Source organism: Ipomoea triloba, chromosome 5 (assembly GCF_003576645.1).
Source record: "Ipomoea triloba cultivar NCNSP0323 chromosome 5, ASM357664v1".
Lineage (NCBI taxonomy): Eukaryota > Viridiplantae > Streptophyta > Magnoliopsida > Solanales > Convolvulaceae > Ipomoea > Ipomoea triloba.
In genome coordinates, this window is record NC_044920.1 from 2,623,144 (window position 1) to 2,633,015 (window position 9,872).

At 29.8% G+C, this 9,872-nt stretch overlaps 1 protein-coding gene across 1 annotated transcript; it reads right to left on the reverse strand.

Annotated features, from left to right (window-relative positions):
* Positions 1 to 1,304: 1,304 nt before the first annotated feature.
* LOC116019661 (agamous-like MADS-box protein AGL61) lies at positions 1,305 to 1,883 on the reverse strand. The gene has a single exon (XM_031259948.1). The coding sequence runs from the start codon at positions 1,881 to 1,883 to the stop codon at positions 1,305 to 1,307; it is 579 nt and encodes a 192-aa protein (XP_031115808.1).
* Between the last annotated feature and the right edge of the window lie 7,989 nt (positions 1,884 to 9,872).

Sequence of the window (9,872 nt, forward strand, 5' to 3'; positions counted from 1 at the left end):
TACCTATATGAGAGTTAGCATAAAACTCTCCTAGCCTATAGGTGATTGACTATTGACTAAATACTTATTCAATATAATACAACCATATAACATAATATAAAGTGACATGGCTAATGAGAAGTTCATAACAATACCTCGAAGAAGAATCAATTTGCAATGGCAGATGTGAGATGCTTGTGATGACAAAGAGAAAGATCTTGTGATGCGATGATAGAGAGAATGGTGAGCATAAAAAAAATTTAGGTTTAGAAAAGGGTAAAAAAAGAAAATTAAATAAAATTTATATTCCTGAGAGGTCAGTAATAGACTAATACCAGGGGTGCTGGTAATAGCTATTACCCTCCTAAAAGAAATAGACCATTCCCAGAAATATTGTTCCTGGGAATACAACTACTTACCAAACAACGGAGTAGGCTATTACTCGGAATGCTATGACATTCCCTGCCTATTCCGTGAACCAAACAGTTCGTTCGTGTTTCTTCTTCTTTTTTTTTTTTAAGACAACCTACAATGCCAACTGCTTTGGCCTGTTCGTGAGCCAAAAAGTTAGCGGACCTTTTAATAAAGGCAAAAACTTGTGTGAGATAGTCTCACCGTGAGACGAGTTGGGTTTGGTTGGGTCAAGATGCAAATGTAATACTTATATGCACAAATGTCATACTTATATGATCAAATGTATGGTTGAAAAAATCGCTAGGCGCTCCCCGAGCGCCTAGTGCCTAGGACGAGATATAGCTTTTATCATCACCAGGGAAGACTGCCGCATCAACATGAATTTGTATGGTGTGTTCGAGAAGTGAGCGGCATTAGTAGCATGTACTACAGGCTAATAGAAGAAGACTGCAATTCCAACCACTCATTAAGAAGAGACGTAGCTGAGCGTAGAACATCACCACCATGCCAAGGTTTCTGGTTCCAAATAAAATTGCTCCTATGCTTCCAGATGGTCCAACACATAGCGACACAACTAACTTTGCAGTAGTAATTCCATTAATTTATTATTTAACCAAAGAATTGTAACATGCACCTAATCGACAGAGCCATGCATCCAACCTCATAAGAAATAAATAAATAAATAATTGACAATCAACAAAATTGCTACAAGGTAATAATATAAGACGCAAATATCATTAAAACAAGGCTTGTGAACCTTACAATATGCGTACCGTCAGTAACGCAAGTTTAACCCAAACTTAAATAACATTATCAAATCTCTAGGAGACCTATAGGAAATGATATCTTAATTCAAAATAAAATATTAAAATTGTAAAAAGTACTAGAACAAAGTAAGAGATGGAAATAATTTAAACACCACTTGGTCCAGCGTCATCATTGGCTCCAAAGCGAGTTTCCATGGCTTGAGATTGTGCCCCCATTATGGAAAACATATTTAATTTCTCAGTTACTTGATCAAGAAGTGTTTCCATGCGGTGTTTCATGGATTGTAGCTCAGGCAATTGAAGATCAGATATGGATGGTCTACCTTTTTTAGCCTCTCTCAAAGCTTGATCGACCAACATTTCTTCATCGATTTTAGCTTCAAGGACGTTGATTTGAGAGGTCATCGCTCTCATTTTAGCCTCCTGGTGAGCACGGACAATATGTTCAGCTAAGTTGGGTTCTGTTCTGGGGATTTCACCAAAGTACTTGGTAAGGACTGCATTCATATCAGGGTTGTTAAAGGAGAAAGGTTTGCCAGATGGTGAGAATACCACCATCCCAATCTCGGTGCCACATAAAGTGGACATCTCACTGGCTTTTTTAAATAAACCAGTGCGCCGTTTTGAAAATGTTACAAGACGTTGAACCTCATTTTCTATTCTAGCAAGGGGAACCCTTTGCCGATTTCTTGTCACTCCTCTAGAAGTATTTTTACGAGACATTTTCAAGAAAATTGAATTTACTCACTAGTACGGTGAGACAATGTATATTGATAATGTAGAATGAAGGTTGTATTTATAGCCTAGACTTTTCACTTTGTGGAATTTTTTTATGGTTAAAATAAAATAAAAATCAATTTCTAAATTTATGACTTGGGTTTCGATAGAGATTTTTACCATGTTAGTCAGTAATATCTAGAATTACGAATATTTTAAGGGAAATTTTTAATTTTATCGAATTTGTTTTGTGGCATAAAGAGTAATATGATTTAATTTCCAAATTTACAAAGATTTTGGTGACCCTAGCTTAATACATTACTAAATTTGATTCCCAAAAATTAAAGTGTAAATTTTTATCTTTAGAAAATTTGTAAAGGCAAAAATTCTTGATAATGGAACAAATTTTGCAAAGTTAATAAATTAGTAAATACACAAAAATAGTACGGAGTTACATTAATTATAAGAGTTTGTCAAAAGATTTAGGTTAAAAGAATGGGCTTTGAACAAGGCGAATAATTTTGATTGTAACGTTAATTGATTGGAAGATATGATAGAACTAAAGATTCAATTTATAGGGAACTCGCAGTGATAGGAATTGAAGAATAAGATGTCTAGGTAAAATTCTCACAAAAAAAAAAAAAAAAAAAGATGTTTAGGTAAAAGAGTCGAAAGTTGAACCCTTGACATCTATTTGGAGATGTTCACACGCCTAAGAGACTTCTAATTATAAGAGTTATATCTCCGAAGGGCATAATCAATATAAGATACTCTTACAGCACGTTTGGTTCACGGAATGAATTTGAAGGGAATAGGAATACTATTCCATAAGGAATGGAATAGGTAAGGAATAGAATATGAATTGTATTCCAGCGTTTGGTTCGCGGAAGGAATAGAGTTGGGAATTGTATTCTAGCGTTTGGTTGGTTAATTCTTTGTGTTTTCTTTTTTTGTTTTTCAATTTTCATTCTCCATATCTCCAATTTTTCATTTATCTAATTTTCTGATTTCATTTTTCAAATTCAACTTTAAGATAATAAAAAATGTGTTCAATACACTAATCTAAATGTGTAAAATGTAACAAAACTCAATAAATACATGTTACTAAATAAATTGCAATTATTTCAGTCATATTAGAGCTTAGTTTGACTACAAAAAGAAAAATGCAAAACCTCATTGAGTACAGTCCTCATATAGCTTTTGTACATTTCGACGACGACGACGACGATAACGATAACGATAACGATAAGAACAATAACACTAACAATAATAATAATAATAATAATAATAATAATAATAATAATGAAAGAAATGATAGTAATTAAATGTTAAATAATTGGGAAGACGATGAACCATGTTGGTGTTGTCCTCTGGTAGAGCCAAGGAAATGCTATCCTACAGATGCGTTGTGCGAGGCAGAATGTCCACCAACCTCCCATATCATATCATATAATAATAAAAAAATAAATTGTAATTTAGGAGAGCAGATGTCGTTGTAGACAAAATTAATGGAATAAATTCTGCTTTTATTCTATTGATATTTTCATTAAAAAGTCATTTTATATTAATGATTTACTTCAAGAAAATTAAATAACGCAATGAGTTTTATCGAATTATTAAAGTTTGGAGTCAAAGATAAATATATACAAATTTTCCTTAAGATTTACTAATTTATCATTAATTATATGATTATGCGTTAAATTTTTCGTTAAATATTATCTTTTCCATTAATATTCCGTTTAACCTTTAACTTACCTATTAATTTCTATATGTAAGGTCTTAGGTTCGGACCTCATCCCAATCAAAATTGGCATAATTGTTGACAAATTATGCCGTGGACCCAGGTCCACCTTGCAAGGTGGTCCTGGGTCCAATACGACGCCGTTTCACTATTTTATTTTTTTTAAAAAAAAATTATTACATATAGCCTTGAAATGTGCGAATGTGGATGTTTCAAATTGTGAATATGGAGTATAGAATTTGTGAATGTAGAGTTATGAATGTGTGAATCTGTAGTAGTGTTAACAGAGTTCTAGCAGCCCTGAAATGTGTGAATGTGGAGGTTTTCAAATTGTGAATGTGGAGTATAGAATTTGTGAATGTAGAGTTATGAATGTGTGAATCTGTAGTAGAGTTAATAGAGTTCTAGCAACTTGTAACTCTGTAATGTGTGAATGTGGAGTTCCCAAGTTGTGAACATGGAGTATAGGACCTGTGAATATAAAGTTTTGAATGTGAATGCATAACAGTGGTATTATAGTTACTAAACATATAGCCCTGTAATGTGTGAATGTGGAGTTTTCAAATTGTGAATATGGAGTATAGGGTCTATGAATGTAGAGTTAGTGTTCTGTTGCGATGAGGAGCCGTTAACGCCGTTAATTTTTATTTTTATTTTTTAAAAAAAAATTGTGAAACTGCGTTGTATTGGACCTAGGTCCACCTTGCAAGGTGGACAGGTGGACCTGGGTCCACGGCATAACAACTGATAATTGTTGAACATATACTACGAATATGTTAGAGTATATTATTCAAACGTAAGTAACACACTCTATTATGCTTATTAAATTAAATATAAATAAATTAGTAGTTACAACAACAAAATAATACATATGCATTTCTTTAATTTATAATTCGATGTCTACCATGCTTTTATTCAAAAAAAAAAATATTCATTATCAAAAAATTTAAAAAGAGATATAATTTCATTAGTAATATTATTGTCTTTATTTTCTACAATACAAAGTTTCATTACCTTCAAATTTATTAATTAATTATATTTACTACGTTGTTCATTGTTTTTTTTTACACTATCTTGTAATTAAATATCAAAGTTATACTAAAAAATAATGTTATATATTTATTTACCAAGTATCATGTTAAACATGGGAAAAAAATTTTAAAAAATAGTTTGAAGTCAGTCATATTAATTACTTATGGAGGATTTGTTGACAAAGAAGACATTCAAATAACCCAATAAATTGATTTAAAACTCATTATTAAAAATGTCAATGCAGTGCAATAGAATATTGTGACACACTTGATGCATTGAAAAAATGTTGAGACTATAACATTGTTAGAATCAATCTTCAAATTCAGAAAAATAAATTTTTTTTGAAAAATAGCTACCGTTATAGCATTCATTAATCTGGTTGTGCATTCGTTAAATATAATAGAACTAATATAAGTTTAAAATTCATTTTATTTTCTACAATCAACATGTTTGGATTAAAGACAAAATCAACATCGATCTTAACAACAAAAATAATTGGTATATAGGATGTAGCCACTGTTTAAAAATGTTTATGCATAAAGTGGCAAACTATTTAACTGCATGCATTGTGATAAAAAGGCAGCCGTGAGTACTCCAAGATTAGTATCAAATCAATAAAAAAAAATTACTACAAAAAATAAAAACACACACACACACACACATACATGCACACACAAAATCAAGTACTACACTCATTCATACTAATTCCAAAAATACGAACTTCAAAATAAACATGTGCAAAATGGATGTATAAACTGTTGATGAAACTAAACATATTGCAGCATCAGTATTCAGACTACCTGCAAAGCTATTGTTGTTACTATCAAGTAAACAAGTTATGAAACTAGAGCAAAATGTACTACTCATTAACCTTTTACAAATATAAGAAATATTAATATTTTGTTCAATACTTTCACATGAGAATGTACGACACACATCTCACAGCACATGAAACATGTAGGTGAAAAAACTATCACTGTCAAATATCAATAGGCGCTTGCAAGATTAAGAGTTTATAGTACAACTAAGATCTCAGTCATATATACAAACACAACGAGGCAAATCCACAATTTCCTACATTATAATCTCATTGCATGACATTGTCCTCTATACTACTATAATAACTCAATTGCACATGACAATGCTATCCGAAAGAGAATTAAAAAGGCTTAGAGAAATTTAAACGAAAAAGTAGTATTTATTTATACTATCATTTTTAGACTAAGTATTTAGATTAACGTTTTTACAAAATTGTAAACATTTTTTTAGTGACAATTATAATCAATCTTTCATATATTATCTTGCATTCATAAATTTTGAATTACCCATTTAAATAAATAAATTCAACATTCAATTACATATGCATAAACATCTCTTATATAATCTTGCATTGATATACTTTGAAATATTTATTTAATAATAAATATTGGACATTATCTCATTCGCGCAATGCGCGTGAAAAATTAGTATACAAATAAGGGGAGAAATTCAATTCAGGCAAAGAATTGAAAAAAAAAAAAAAAAAAAAAAGGTTAAAAGGTTAAAAGGGAGGTCAAAATTAACAAAAGCAAACAAGTAATAACGAAGCTTTCTTCGTTGCTGCCAACCTTCACCCACCCAATTCCGTCCGGAAGAGATAAATATTGAGTTTCGTCAATGTGTTTTATTCTTCAATATTCTTATTGAATTTTCTCGATGATGGAACACTTGTTCTAACAACATTTGCCTTCAATTCATTGAGATCAAATTTCTTTCTTCTTTTTTTTCACTTTTTATTTTAACTTAAGCGATCACACAGATTAAGGGGTGTATTCAGTCATGACTTTTATATACTTTTACAGATTTTTACCAACTTTAAAAGTTGGTGGTATTCAATTTAGACTTTTAAAGAATCTTTAAAAGTAAGAGTGGGGAAGAATTCCGGGAGAACCTGAGTTCAATTCTTACAAGTGACGATTCCCCCTGGACCAGTATCTGTATATAAAGTGCAATGCGGCATTAATTATATATAGTGCATTACATATTACATATATCTACTATACTAATAAGAGCCAAAGAGAGTTAGGCCTAAAATGGGTAGAAAAAATGGCGGTCAAATTATTTAATCAAATGGATGGTTCAGATTAATTATTTAATCAAATGGATGGTTCAGATTAATTATTTAATCAAATAGATGGTTAAGATAATTCAGATTAATAATAATAATAGAGATTACCTAATTTAACCTTACTTTTATGATTATCCGTTAAGTTTTCCGTTAAATATTCTCTTCTCCGTTAATATTCCGTTAACTTTTAACTTACCCATTAATTTCTATAAGAAAGATCTTAGGTTCGAACATCATCTCAATCAAATTTTACATAATTAAGTTTCTCACTCTATTTTACTCTTATTAAATTAAATAAATTAGTAGCTATTTAGAATTATGTGTCTACAATACCTTTATTTGAAAAAATTATTCATTATCAAAAAATTAAATTAAATAAGAGAAATAATTTCATTAGTTATATTGTCTTTATTTTCTCTCCTACAAAGATTCTTTACACTCAAATTTATCAATTAATATTCATTACATTGTCCATTATCTTATTTTTACAATATCTTGTAATTAAATATCAAAGTTATAGTAAAAAATAATTTGAAGCTAATTATATTAACTACTTGTGGATTGGTTGACAAAGAGAGTACTCAAATAATAACCCAACAAATTGAAGCGAAATCACTCTATTTTACTCTTATTGAATTAAATAAATTAGTAGTTACATCAAAAAATGATACATATGTATTTATTTAATACCATGAAAAAAATAAAAAAGAATAGTTTGAAACCAATCATATTAACTACTGGGGGATTTGTTGGCAATGAAAGTACTCAAATAAACCATTATCCAGCAAATTGAAGCGAGAAACTACCTTTCAATATCTTTGGAATACATAATATTTTAAAATTTTAAATTTTTATTAATTAATTTAATCTTTTTTCTTAAACTAGGGACAATAATGGTTGAACCAAATGAACCCCAAGCAAAACACCTAAAGGAAAGTTCATAGCTCCTATATCATAATCTCATTTCATGACGTTGTCATCTATGCTACCAACAATATCCGAATTGCAAATAACACACTACCAACAAAAAGGAAGAGACCAAATAGTAAAGATGAAGACAATGACAATGTTACTCAAAAGAGAATTAAGAACACTTAGAAAAATTCAAATTAAAAGTAGTATTTATTTAGACTATCATTTTTAGACCAAATATTTAGACTATTGATTTTACAAGGCTGCAAACATTTATTTTAGTAATAATTATAATGAATTTTCTATATTATCTTGGATTCATATACTTTGAGTTAGATATTTAAATAAAAAATTCGACATTCAATTACCCATGTATAAACTTCTCCTATATAATCTTGCATTGATATACTTTCAAATATTTATTTAAATATAAACATTGGACATCAACTCATTCGCGCAATGCACGTATAAACTAGTACTAATATAAAAAGGATACTGTACTACCAGTACATATATATAATTTTAAAATTAAGACTTAGATTTAAATAAAAAAATTGTTATAAATTACAATTATTTAATATTTTGACTAAGAGTTGACGGGGAATGGGGAATTCCCGTCCCCGCCCCGCCCCGCCCCGTTGCCATCCCTACTGGACCTAAGGTATTCAATTGTATACTTTTTCTTCATTAATATAAATAGATGAAATCCAACCCTCTAACTCCAAACTTTTCAACATTTTCTACAGCCTTTTTTTTTCCTCTATCTAGACAAACTTTTTATCAATTTTACGGTACGTTTTAAACCTTTAAAATTAGGCAAAAACTTGTGTGAGACCATCTCACCGTGAGACGGGCCGGGCCGAGCCGGGTCAAGATGAAAATGTAATACTTATACACACAAATTTTATACTTATATGTTCAAATGTAATACTAATCGGGAATAAATTTTTTGCTACTTATAAGGGTAAATGTAATACTTTTAAGGGAAAATACAATACTTTTATATTTCGATTAAAAAGTGTTATATTTTCCCTCAAAAGTATTATATTTTCCTTTATAAGTAAGGGACACATGTCAACATTACTTAATATGAAAAATGTAGTACTTTTTCTCTTATACGTAACAAAATTTGTATTCTTGATTAGTATTATATTTGAGCATATAAGTATAGCATTTGCATATATAAATATGACATTTACATTATGCTTCGACCCGACCCGATCCGTCCCACGAATCAGGATCCGTGAGACGGTCTCACAAAAGTGTGACCCTTAAAATTATTATTTATTGATGTTCTGAGCAAAAAGTTTTGATGCGAACAATCGCATCAAAAAATAATTGCTGCAATCGCAGCAAAAAGAAAAAATTGCTGCGATCGCAGCATAAAATTTCCAGCTACAACCAGCAGCAAGTTGCTGCTGGATGCAGCATAATTAATCAAATTATATTACTAAACCAAAATAAAGAAAGCATTGTATATATGTGCGAAAACACATAAAAATAGATACACATTTATATGTGCAGAATTGATCTAATTATAATAACAAGTTGCTACATATTTTGATAATTTATATTAGTTGTTTTATTAATTCAAGAAATATTTTTATTGGTTATATTTATTGAAAATTGATTATATTTTCTTTATGTATAATTATACCCTATTTTCGTGACAATCAATATTTATTTTTTATTTTTATTTTTTTACAATGCATTAATTTATTTATGATTTATAAAAATATATTTTTTTAATAAAATTATAAATAATATATTAAAAGAAGTTATGGAATGTTTGTGAGGGTATATTCAATTTAGAATTTTAATGACTTTTGTAAATTTTTTAATATAAAAAAGTTTTTAAAAGTGTATAAATGTTTATCTTACAGATATTTATAAACTCTTACAAAGTTAATAAAAGTTTAAAAGATTCTAGGAAATTCTACAAAAACTCTACAAAAGTATTAAAATCCATCACTTTAAAAGTTCTTGAAAGTCTTTAAAAGTCTTGATTGAACACACCCCCCTGAATTTCTTTGCTCCCACAAGGTTGAATTCCCAACGTCAAGGGCCCTCCCCGGCCCGACAAAGCACTTGAGAAAATTAAAGGTGTGTTTGGTTAGCACATGGGAATCGGAATCAGAATCGGAACGGGTATCAAATACTTGATAATAATAATGGTTTTAAAAAAAATAGTGAAACGGCGTCG

What these genes read in the sequence shown, in the direction of transcription:
- LOC116019661 (XM_031259948.1), bottom strand. Translation starts at nt 1,883, where the DNA reads ATGTCTCGTAAAAATACTTCTAGAGGAGTGACAAGAAATCGGCAAAGG.